Source organism: Larus michahellis, chromosome 1, assembly GCF_964199755.1.
Source record: "Larus michahellis chromosome 1, bLarMic1.1, whole genome shotgun sequence".
Classification (NCBI taxonomy): domain Eukaryota; kingdom Metazoa; phylum Chordata; class Aves; order Charadriiformes; family Laridae; genus Larus; species Larus michahellis.
Window position 1 is genome coordinate 139,914,265 of NC_133896.1, and position 12,504 is coordinate 139,926,768.

At 40.8% G+C, this 12,504-nt stretch overlaps 1 protein-coding gene across 6 annotated transcripts in view; it reads right to left on the reverse strand.

Moving 5' to 3' along the window:
* Nucleotides 1-1,094: 1,094 nt before the first annotated feature.
* Nucleotides 1,095-12,504, reverse strand: part of GLRA2 (glycine receptor alpha 2) — a 128,132-nt gene continuing 116,722 nt past the window's right edge. For all 6 annotated transcript variants that reach the window (XM_074606027.1, XM_074606036.1, XM_074606072.1 and 3 more), the window contains one exon: nt 1,095-2,612. In XM_074606027.1, coding sequence (XP_074462128.1) covers nt 2,334-2,612 — 279 coding nt within the window. In that variant the 3' untranslated portion in view covers nt 1,095-2,333. The remainder of the gene's footprint in view (nt 2,613-12,504) is intronic.

Sequence of the window (12,504 nt, forward strand, 5' to 3'; positions counted from 1 at the left end):
TAATCCTGGCATTACACCTTCGTTTAAAGCAGAGTTTCTGGAACAAGGGGATGGCAAAAGTGAGCTCTGAATGTTTATGTACGAATGAAGGCTCCTAACTTTCCACGCAAACACAGCTTACAGATGGGTGTCCTCACCTTGCCGGAGCTCATGAGGCTAGAACTGCACTGAGGTTACCCTCAACTACATTATCCATTAATCAAATACTGTTCCACTGTAAAAAGGAATAAAGGCAAATCTTACACTATGAAAATAGTAAGTATAGTGTCTTGAGTTCTCACTTTAACTTCTGCTTCCCCCTTCAGGGGCTCTCAGTCACATCTGGATCCATGGTCTCAAGGAGATGAGGATGACTGTTGCCACTTCTGTCACAGGTGTAAATGACAGGGAAGTTTACAGAGGTGAGCACGGTACAAGGAGACAAAATGCACAACAGGCTTTTTACTATTAATTTATATAACTGTTTGGGAATCAGACTTATCAGGATCTCAGATGCCCTCCCCGGTAGTGGGAGAGGAACGAAGCCTGGCAGTCACAGGCAGCCATGTGAGGAGAGACAGGGACATGGACACAGACACACACACAGACAGACAAATACAGGCTCTGCCAGGCTATGGTACATGTATCCACAACCTCTCAGCAGAAGCTGGTCTGGGAGTCAAAGTGGAGAGTGGGAGATGTTGCAGGTGCAGTATGTCTCTGTACCACATCTCACCGGGGGAAGGGGGGAAAAATTGGCTCTGCCCCCAAGCCGGGGGCAGCACAAGTGAAGCTGAGGTGGGTTTCTTGCCATGCACGGATGCCGTGAGCGGGGAGCAGCATGCACCCTCCCCCAGCCCTGGCTCCGCAAATGCAAATATTCTGCAAATGCTCCTGTCATGCCCTAGCCGCATCTCTGACACAGTCCTTGACGTGCTCCCAGGGGCTGGAACAGCCCCTTTGCTGCAGGACAGATAGATAGCAAAATTTGGTGGGCTAAGCCAGGACAGCAGAAGGTTGCTTTTCACCCTCTTTCTGCTGACAGCAGTGGAAGAGCTGGGCACTGGCACAAATAGCCCTGCTGCTGCAAATGAAGGAAAGAGGGAAGAAATCTTAGTACCACATTTAACTTTATTGAAATTGAACAAATACCTTTTTTTTTTTAATAAACCCTTTTACAGCAAGTGTAAAATTTTAATGTTTGATTCATCTTATGTTACAGGTTGTCTTCTTCTGTGTAAGCAAAAATACCATCTTTTTAAATTTTTTTTTAATTTTCTACTTTAAAACATGTAGCAAGGATTTGAATAACGCAGATCTGGCACCAAAAGGTAACAGGTTCTGAAAATCACAGTACAGTTTTAAAATTCTTAGGTTAGTTAATGATATTTAAAATGATAGCCACTTTGAGTAAAGATATAAATTAGAGGTCTGTAAACAAGTTGTGTTTACCTATAGAGCTATTGATTGCAGCTACAATGAGAGCAGTAATAGAAACTCAATGCGAAACTGAGCTACACCTTTGAGGAAACAAGTTCTTACTAAGTAGTGTGGTACAGGGTAGCACAATAGGTAAAATACAGTTTGGCACCTCAAGTTGCATGTAAAATCAGCAGAAATAAAATGAAGTAAGTAAGTGCACTGTCTTCCAACAAAAATAAACCGGTCAGTTTCACTGGTTTTGGAGTGTCAACTATCAAATAAATCACATGACACACAAGTTCAACCCCAAAATTACAATTCTAGTAAAGCAAGATAATATTAAAATGCACACCCACAAGGATAGTAAAGTATAAATCTTTTTTTTTTTCTTTTTTTTTTTTTCCTCTCCCCTGTCAGTAGAAATAATTTACAACCCACAAAAGGACTCCTTGGTGAAACCACTAACTACAGACATGGTTATGGAATGTAGCTCAGTAGACTTGTTTCAAATAGAAAGGCAACATTATCCTGAAAAAGTTTGGTCCTCTTATAACTCACTGTACTGTAGCCATCACAGTCTCTTGGTAGATGTTTTAGGAGAATTGTTTGTTTTCTGATTCTCTTTTGTTTTGAAAGATAATATCTTGGTGATAAGGTCGGGTAAAATTTGGCCCCATTGACAGATGTTTCATCAATGCTGAATCTGGAAGAACAACACTGAGAGTACAAAGGGAGAATCTTTATTGACTGGTCTCACAGCATATTTTTTCATGCAATCACTTTTCTTTCTATACTTCTTTTCTTCTTTGTTCATTTTTTCAGCGTTCCTGTGGGGGGGGAAGAAACTCTTAGTCCAAATGACAGAAAGACATTTCACTGTTTATTTACATGTGGATTACTTTGGCTAAGAAGTCCTGGCAAACAAATGTAGCCTATTTCTTGTGAATGTCCTCATGCCGTATAATTTTGTATGTAATCCAGTAAAAGATGTTGAAAATGAGGAAGGCGAGTGGGAATGCAGCGCGGGATATTGTATCAATCCTTTTTGCACGGTCAACAAACTTCTTTTTGATGGAATCTGAATCCTTTGGTGGTGCCGGAGGTGGGTTGGGTGGAGTAGCCTTGACCGCTGTGCCGTCTTTGACTTGGAGACAGTGACCCATGCCATAGCCGCTGAAATTGAATCGACTGTCACGAGCAACTTCATCTTCCTGGGGGATAAAGAAGACAAATAAGATACATAATCACCTCTTTATCGAGCACACCATATACTTGAGTAGTTGAGGTGCACCCCTCCAAAGCACCTAAGCAAATTAGCTGGTTAAGCTATAATACAAAGTCCAGGTTTCAAAGACAAGCAAGCAGTTAAAACTCACATAAAAATACAAGGACGTTAGATGACTGCCAGTGTTTGTGAATCAGAGCTTTAATTTCTCTAGCTATGACTAAATCAGTTGCCCTGTGCAGCAGGCTGCATCCCAGCCCCATAGGGAAAAGACCTGACTCCACAGGTTTCTCATCGCTGTCCTTGGGCTTGCTGTGGGAAGGAAACATGGTCATGTTGGTAGAAGAGAGTCTGCCCCAGACGGGTTGAATTGAATGACCCAGAGATCCAGGGGCCCAAGCTCATGACAATGTGCATCCATGGTTCAATCTAACTGCAGCGTTGCATCTCCATCTCTGATCTACAAAACAAAGACAAATCACGGTCCCTCCTTGTGCACAGGAACACTCTGACAATCAGTACTTCAAAGTGCACTAGGCACTTGGATTTAGTGTGAACCGGGAGATAGGTGCAATAGTGCCAGTTAATATGGCACCATCTTGCAGAAATCCATTTTCTCTCTTGTCTGAGTGGGTAATATTTGTTTTTGGAGATGTGAGTAACTACCACTGAACTTTATCACCATGATAACTGTGTGATGAAAGGTTTGTGACTGTGCTGGTAAATTCTCACTGCTGTTTCTCCTGTCTGATAGCACAATAATACACAAGTTAACGGCTACTGGCAGCCCTCTATGAAGGATACAAAACCAACAAACAAGTAGCTCTATTCTTTTTCATTCCAGCAAGGATGAATTGCAGGTCCGGCAGCTTGCCCTAGTTAAAGACCCTCTCTTCGACCGACAAATACTTCATTGTTGACTTAAAATTACCGCTTCCTGGGCTCACAAGGAGCCCATTCCCTCACAGGTAACATTCCCTCATATCTCTAACTAAACCACAGAGAATCAGAGACTGCAAGAAAAAACTTCACAGCAGCAAGATATTGAATAAGGAATACATTTGCTGAACGTGGGGGTGGGGAGGGAGGATAATTTACACCTATTCAGGACGTAAATCACTGCTCCTTCACAGAAGCACCTCTTTCAGTAATTGCATTTTTCTCTCTCCCCAGCTTCAGCATTGAAATTGAATATATCACCAGACTTGCTTTCCTTACCTTGGAACTGACACAAAAACGTGAATAACCAGTTGTGTGATCCAAGGCTACCAAATGAGAAGTAGTCACTCTGACTGCTTATGACATTGAGTGCTTATGGAAGGAGGATAGGCAGTAAACAGTGCTTTGGAGCTCCCGTCACTTCAGCCTGAGGACTATTCTACAGTGTACCCATGAGCAGGTGGAAAATTGTGGTTTTGCAAGGCTGTTTGAGCACTTATCTGGGGTTTATATCCCTTTCATTTCAAAAGCTCACCATCATTAAGAAAAAGAAGCATGGTCCTCTCCTTCTTTAATTTTATTTATTTACAGTTTTCAGTCCTTCTGTGAAAACTTTGAAATTCTGCTTGTCCTAGCGATTATAAATATGTAAAGTATTTTTAAGATGAACCCACTGAGACCTGGGTTCTGGATAGTCTTACAGGCAAGACTTCTCTTGCGTGACTTAATAACACCACAAAGGCCCCCAATAATACAGGCAGCTGCCTTCCTCACAGCACATTCCCTTTTATTGAATTTAAAGGATAAAATGCATGCCCAGGACACGAGAGGTGATTAAAAAGGGTAACAGATTTTCAGCAGCTGTGTTGCCATATGTACTTCATTCATTTTTAAAAAAAAATAATTTCTGTTACTCATGAGGGATCTGTGGGAGGAAAGAAAATATACTGATCTCAACGCAGGACTTTGAGAGTCCCGACTTCCACCGTGACTTGCTGGGTCACAGCTTTGTCGCGTGGGGATGAGCAATTAGTCTTCAATGTCACAGCCCTGCTTTTGTGCTTACGCTGTTGTAACTCAAGCACAAAGCCATTTGAAATTAGGGACAGGCATGTTTAAATGTCATTCTTTCAGCACCCGGCCTTTAGCTGTAAGGAGCCACTCATTTCCCAATGGGATTTAGGGCCCTGCTTTTCCCCCCACAGACAGCTGGCTGTGCCACTTCTTTCTCACAAAACCCAGAGGGAAGTGTACCAAGTCCCCATGCTAGTTTTTTGTATAGGACTGCAGTGGATGCTGATTTACCCTGGATAAAAGAGGTACAGCATTGACCACCTGGAGTATGAGGAGCACGTGCTTGGTTTCCTTCTCTGCCTGAGCAGATTTGAATCTCCTTCTCCGCAATAAATCTCTGGATCAGTTTGTTACCTGTTCTCCCAACATGGAGCTGTTCGCTTGTTGCAAAAAAAGTGTGTGTTTATGTAGCTTTAAAAAAAAAACCAAACCACTTTATTAGAAGAACCTTTTTCAAAGACTAAATAATTAATTAAGAGAATGGCACCGTGTTTCTACCCTGCCACTTGTTTCTATGTTCGATATTACACTCTTGCAAAAACTTAGCACTGCAGACACTCAAGCTGTAGCTGTTGCAATCATCTAAGTGCCAGGGGAAGCAAGGAAAGCCACAGTCCTTACAGCCCCACCTCCAGCCCTGGAGGTGCCGCAGCTCCACAACCACCATGTCATTTTCAGCAGTAAAATCCCCCAGGAGGCAAAGGGGCTTTGCAGTCTGGCACCTGCCTGCCCTCTGAGCGCTGCCAGCATCTGCAGCCTCACAGGCAAGGCCTGACCCCACCAGAGCTTTCCCACCTGATCAGACATCACCTGAAAGACCTCACGGTGGTGAGGTCTCTGCCCTCTTCAATGAAACTGACCTACACTATTGAAAATACTATAGGAGGGTACTTTTCCCGTGAGACTGCAGTCGGGCATGTGTCCCGTTGGCCCCCTGAGCCCTTAAACTGGTTCCACCCAAAATGATAGAGCAGGGACAGAAAGACTTCCTCCCCGCTGCTGAAGCTAGCTGGAGGTTGACCCAAGTGCTGGAACTTCATTGTCCACACTGCTTGTGGGTTAGCTTACTCTGTGTGGACCACACCAACAAGCTTTCTCCGAGATGAATCTGCTCCACTGGGGACTAACACTATGTACTGTGGTCATGAGCCATGTGGTGATGGCTGGCATCAGCAACAATAAAAATCCCCAATGTGATTTGCTTTAGCAGTACAGATGTAGTTAAAAAAATTGTCTCTAAAACACCATAATCTTATGGCAAAGCTACAATTTGACATTTCAGATGATCTTCTAACAATCTGTTACACAGAAAGGATTTTGGGGAATAGTCATAGAGAAGGAAAATCAAATTTAGATTCTTTAACAAAGAGAACCCTTTTCTTTTCATGTTTCAATATGTGAGATGAAGAACTGACCTCAAGCGCCTTCTCTTGACATAGCGGATATATCTTCTTTTAACTGAGAGGCTTGGTGAATTACTGGGCCTCCTACCTAGGTAACCCTCTGATGTGGTTGTAGAGTCACTCTTCAGTCTCAAGGTCATATTCAGTTCACACCATCTGACATACTTTACCATGGAGACTCATCCAAAGGTAGTCCTCGATCTGTGCTGTTCACCAGCTTAGTCACTGGTAAAATAGTGCAAACGACTTTGCAAACATTTCTATCATTATTTTAATCAGATTACCCATAAAACTCACATTCATTTTAAACTAGCCATGATCTCACTTCCTTAAATCCCAGGCTATTTATGTTTTTACAGATTTTAAAACCAAAATCAAAGAGCAGCTGGAAGCCACTAGACATCAGCTGGAGTGGCACTACCATTGAAGTCATTGACTTTATCCTTCTAAAGGGATGTGAAGTTAGTCTTGACTAACACCTAGTCATAACTCAATCTGTCCTTGATAAAGACATGGGGAAAAGGGTCACAAGCTAGGATGAGAAACAAAAAAGAAATAACAGTAAGGTGAAAGTGTTCTTTTGATGTTTTTTGATGGCTCACACTCCCGAGTATTTAGAAGAATTATCCTTTGAAAACTAATTACGTTTCCTGAGATTTGCACAAATGCGTTCTACAGACGCTTTTTCAACAACATAGGTTTATGTGTATTATCTTATGGCGTCATACTGAACATGCTTAGGTGTTGGCTATAAACAATTTTCATCAAATGAAATACATTTTTTCCTCAATTTTTAATTTCCCTTTATGAATGTCACAATTTTCTGTGATTTACAAAGTAATGAAATTAAATTATCTTGACTTAGCTTTACAGTAGGCAACAGGTAAAGCAGGGGGGTTATATTTCTGACATGGTTTTCTTTCTTCATCTTCCATCTTTGTAAAGCTTTTATTTCTACTCCATCAGTTCTAGAATTTAATTCAGACTGCCAATTTCACACCAAAGCAATCAGGAATGGGAAAAACACTTTAGAAAACCTAGACCATTCCATGCACAGCGTTCTGTACAATGCATTCTGAAGTGCTTTGTCCTGACCACTTTTAAATGCTTATTGTCAGCATTGACTCAGTTTTAACAATGAGGAAATGAGAGAGAGGCTAGCTTCAAACAGTGTATTTCATTTACTCTCTGATGTGATTTATTCGTTTAATTTTCCTACTCTTTTTCCAACATATGGTGGGCAAACGATTTAAAAGTCTATCTGCTTTAATTAAATTTCAAGGACATAGGAGATTAATTTTAGGTATAGGGTAGAGAACATCAGGGAAATTTTCCTTTTGGCATTCATAAGCACAAAGTTAGAAAACCACAATAAATTCAGACTTGAATGCAAAATGCAATCAATAGGAATTAGATACCAAAATAGCTTTGGAGACTTCATTCCTAAATCATCTTTATGATTGAGACACCTCCCATCTCTCAGTACTTTGCAAAAGCACACTGTGAATTATGTAAAGACAGTCGTGCTCACATGGTTTCAGTTCTCAGGAGCCACTGAGGATGTGGATGGAGGTAGCTCAGCTGAGAAACATGCTTGGACTTTCAAATCCTCTTTGGTTCCCCACAGAAGGCTCTTACAAAGCTAAACCGTCAGGAGATGAGAGGGAAGGTCCTTTCATATATTAATTGTTTAAAAGGCAGTACTGGAGTAAAAATCGATTTCATAACTGAGGGATTTGCTGGAGGGGTTCCCCAAGGATCTGTGCAAGAACCCGTAACAAGGAAGAGATTTATAAATGAGCTGGGACGAAGGTTCCCAAAGGAAGGCATACAGGTGAAACAGGCTATTCAAAGCAGACAAATCTAAGGTAGGCTTTCCAGAAGGATTTCTAAATGCTGAGTGACTCAGTAACAACGTGGCAGTAAGTGAAATACAGGATTGATAAGTGCAAGGTAAAGAACATTGTAAAAGATAGCCCTAATTACACCTAGGCAGTAATGGACTCAAAATTTGTTCTTTCCCAGGTGGAGTTTGGAGAATTCCCATGTAGATGATTCCCACGTAGATGGTCATAAAATCACTGTGAATGTTAATAAATGGAAAGAAAAGGAGTAGGGTTTTTTTTTTTGTTTTGTTTTGTTTTCAAGGAAGGAAATAGGATAAAACACAATGACACTATGAGGGAGAAAGGAAGAACTAAAAGGAAGTTATCTTTCATTTGCTGATGTAAATCATTGTGCAAGAACATTTCAGAGGATGAAAATAGGACAATGGCATAGATTAATAGATTCATGTGCAGCTATTGAAATTGTAACCTAACACATGCAGAAGTGAACCCTTGGTTGATTATTTTCAGAAGATAGAAAAGTCCTTTATCATTTGTCTTGGAGCTTTTAAATACAATTTGTCTCATATCCATGCCAGACCACTGCTGGAGAAAGGATCCTGGAACAGAGGCCTTTCCCTTGCATCAAATATGGCAAGTCCTATGGGAATTCAGGTCTTCCACTTCTTGATAATATGTTGGCAGCTGGAGATAGTGTTGAAATGTCCTGCGTTTCCGCTAGGTTTTAGTACCTTGAGCGTATTTTTTTTCTCTTCACATAGTTCTGCCCTGAACCTAAATCCTGTTGATGCAGAAAGAGATGACTCTTACATAGCAAACATACACATTCCAGTTCCTTAGACGGGAGGAAAAAGTGAAGTTGGAGCAGCTCTGGTGGCCTTTGGCAATAAAAGAGTCACTAACAGACTTCTCTGATTTGTTCCACCCTGAAGATCCCTGGATCTCAGCTCATCTATGCCAGATGCCATTCCCACTCCTCCTTAATCCAGGCTTCAGAGGAGCAGAAGGTGATGTAAAATTGTTGGTTTGGGTGTAAAATTGTCAGTTTCTCACCTCAATCCTGCCCAAAGTATAGCTCAAACACTTACCAGAATTTTGCCTAAGTATTGTTTTTTCTAAATATTCACCAAGGTGTTTCGTCAAAAATATAAGTGGCCTCTGACCGATCCTACTACGTAATGTTGCTCCATCAGGAGCAACCATTCTGTGTGTGATAGTGGCATTCACCCCTTTTCTACCTCTCTTAACACCAATTTTCTTCCTCACTGAAGTTTGGTTTCTCTCTTGTTTGGACACACATGTCTTACAAAATCTAAGTGAAGCAGACCTTGGATTATAAATAGCAGCGACATTTTAATTAATGGAAGAGAAATTGGTCATTGTTGTCTTCAGTATGGGTTTCCAGTGGACAAATATAGGTTTGTTTTAGAAAGCTATGTTTAATTATACCTCCTATCTCCAATAAACAGCTGAGGAATCTCTGAAGCATGAGTGATTTACTTACTCACTCTGTAAGAACAGCAAGTGAACTGTTGCTAATACAATAATGAAATGGTAGTTAATGTGGCTTTGCCCTCTTCGAGTAGGAATTGAACATTATCCAACTGAAAGAGTAACATAATTTAAACATGTTGTGGAGCAAAAATATTTTCCTGGCTTGAAATGTCTTTAAGTGGAATCTAAATTTTTCAAGGATTACTTTAATAATAAAGATTATACAGTCAGGATGGGTGATCGGTTTGCTACCAAAAGAAAAAGATTTTCCTTTTTCTTTAGTAAAACAAGGCTTTCTTCTTTCCATTCTGCAAACTCAGTTAATGTAAATTTCTTATTCAACTTCATGTTTTATATATAATATAATTAATATTTTAATTTTATGGAAGGAGGGATAACCAGATGAACTGCTGTTTTGCACAGCATCATAAATGTTACGATAGAGTTATAGCTCCTAAATAACAGCAGATCTGTTCCTGACACAGTATCTTGGTTGCCCTTTGTTTTAAATGAAGGTAATGCCTTAAAATATCCAGACCCGGTGATCTGTGAGTGGCCTATAGACATCATCTGCCTGGATATTAAATCCTCTCAGGACAGTGAAGTCTGGAGACTTGACTGCTCTTGGATAACTCTTCTGCCAGTCTCTCTCCAATGAAAGAAGAGGTTGGCCAGTTCATCGGTGGGAGTAGCACATTAGTCTGTTTTACATCAGACAAATACAAGTTAATGACCTAGATTCGAAGGATAATCTGCTCTGACCAGAAATCTGTCGGATACAGGGCAACTAATTTCTGCTCTTGCTGTCTGCATGCAAGGCTGAGCAAACTGCAAAGCTAGTGTTTGAATATGTGACTATTTGAGCTAGAACGTGGAATAATGTTTAATGGGCACATCAAAGCAAAAATAATGTAAAGCAAGGCTATATTTGCTGAAATTTCAGAACCTCAAAAGCCTAAAACACCAAGGAAAACATTCCTAAAAGTCACCTTTCTCTCTTTCTCTTGCTCTCTGCAAAACATCTCTCCCAGGAGCGATGAGGTGGGGCACAAGCAGAATCTCTCACCTGCCTCCTGTTGGCAGTGTTCAAGCTCCAGCTTTAGAATTCAACGTTCTCCTGCCCTGAAACCTGCTGCAGGACCAACACTGCCCGGCAAGTCGCATCCTGGGACGAGGGCACATGCTGCCCCAGCTTGGGGAACCTGCCACGGCAGCACATGGGGCAGGCGAGCTCACAGCCCCCAGTCACGGATGGGGACCTCTGAGCACACACATGCCCGCCCCCCACGCCCCCCGGATTTTTCTCATCAGGTTCTCTGGTGCTTTTCTCCAAGCAGATTTAAATATTTGGGGGAAGAACATTTTTATTGTACCTTTGGGAAACATCTCACTGGTCTCTGCCTCATCTGTAATCATCTTAGATCACTTTATTAGAGCAACCCTGTGCCCTGGCTGTGGCATCTCAGAGTACCTCATTTATTAAACCATAAAAAATTTTTAAAAAAAGAAAAAAGAATAAGTGTATATGTGCATACAGGGCCCACAAATGGCACTCATGTTTTGATTTGTGCAGATTACCCTCTAGAACAGTGTATTGCTGGGCTTTTTTTCTGGCTCGTGTTTTGATTCCCTCAGGTCCCCCAGGTTTTGGGGACAATCCACAGCCTAGCCCATGGCAGGCCAGGGATAGTGGACACCATCCTCCCTACCTGGGCCAGAGCTGGGGACGAAGCGCTGGGACCTGTGGCATCCCTGCTCCTTGCTGGGCAGTGGCTGTCTCCCACTTGGTGCATGGAAAAGGAAGAGGAAGGGGAAGGGGAAGACAAAGGAGAAGAGGAAGGAACAGGCTTTTTTCCTCTCTGTTGATGGATTCTCTCCTTCAAGCCATTTGCTACAACAAACACCCAGAACAAACCCCAACAAACACAGGAGATTACCAGAGCTCTCTCATTCAGACTTCATGAATTTAATTTATGCAAATACTGCACAAAACGAATTAAATATTGCAAATTATATTAATAATTTAAATTCTGTAGCTAAAAATACTCAAGAATATCTGAATAATCTTAAAGTGTTCACATGCAAATTTTATAAGTTTTGCGTGTTTTTTTTTTTTTTCTTGAGAAGACAAGCCAACTGATAAATAAATGCCCTCCTTTTCCAGTTATCAGTTCTTAATACCAGACTTCCAATAAATAATGTTTTGGGATGGGTTTTCTTTTCTTATCTTCTATTACACAAATTATCCTTCCTGGCTTTGCATATCATTTCGTTCTTGTTGTTAGCCAAGATCTCAATCTGGATTTCTCTAGCTGTTTTTACACAGCTCTGAAGTGTGATTGGGTTAAACAAAGTATTTGCCAGCTATCTGCACTTCAAACTTGTTTCTAAAATTAAATTGTTGCATCTTAGAAACATCTTGGCTGTTTGACTGTATTAGAAATTTACTACACAAATAGACTTCTGTATTGTCATTTTGATTTGCTTCTATAAGGGTTGCTCTATAAAGCTCCGATATTATTTATTCACAGGAAAATAAACATTCATCATGAGGCAAAAATCAATGGCACTCAATGCCATAGCAACTTGATACTGTAATCTTTACACAGAATTGTTGGTTTTTTTTTTTTTCTCATCTGGTAAGTAATAAATCCACAAATCCTACAAGGTCATTGTAAGCATGCATACAACAGAAATGAAATAAGATTTTGTTTAAATGGGTTTGATAGTTTTTCTTTTACTGTATTACTTGCACACACATACTTATACACACTGACACAGTCTGTAGGCACCCACACATGTAGATATGTGTACATACATATACACGTGGGCATCTACTGAATTTAGTAATCTAATCTACTGAATTTAGTAATCTAATGCCTTTTGTATTCCCTAAAGGCATTTGTTAGTGGGAAGCCCACCTAGTGAAAATTTTTGTATTCCAGTTTAGGATTAGGAGACCTCTCCAGAGCATTTAGCAAACTGCAAACTCCATTTTTAATAACTTCTCAAAATGCTAACTTTTTTGCTAGTTTTTCCCCTTCAGATGGGAATGCAGTTCTGCGGAGCAGGGATACAGAACACATGGGCAAGGGTCATTAAACCTTCCCAATCCTCTCTG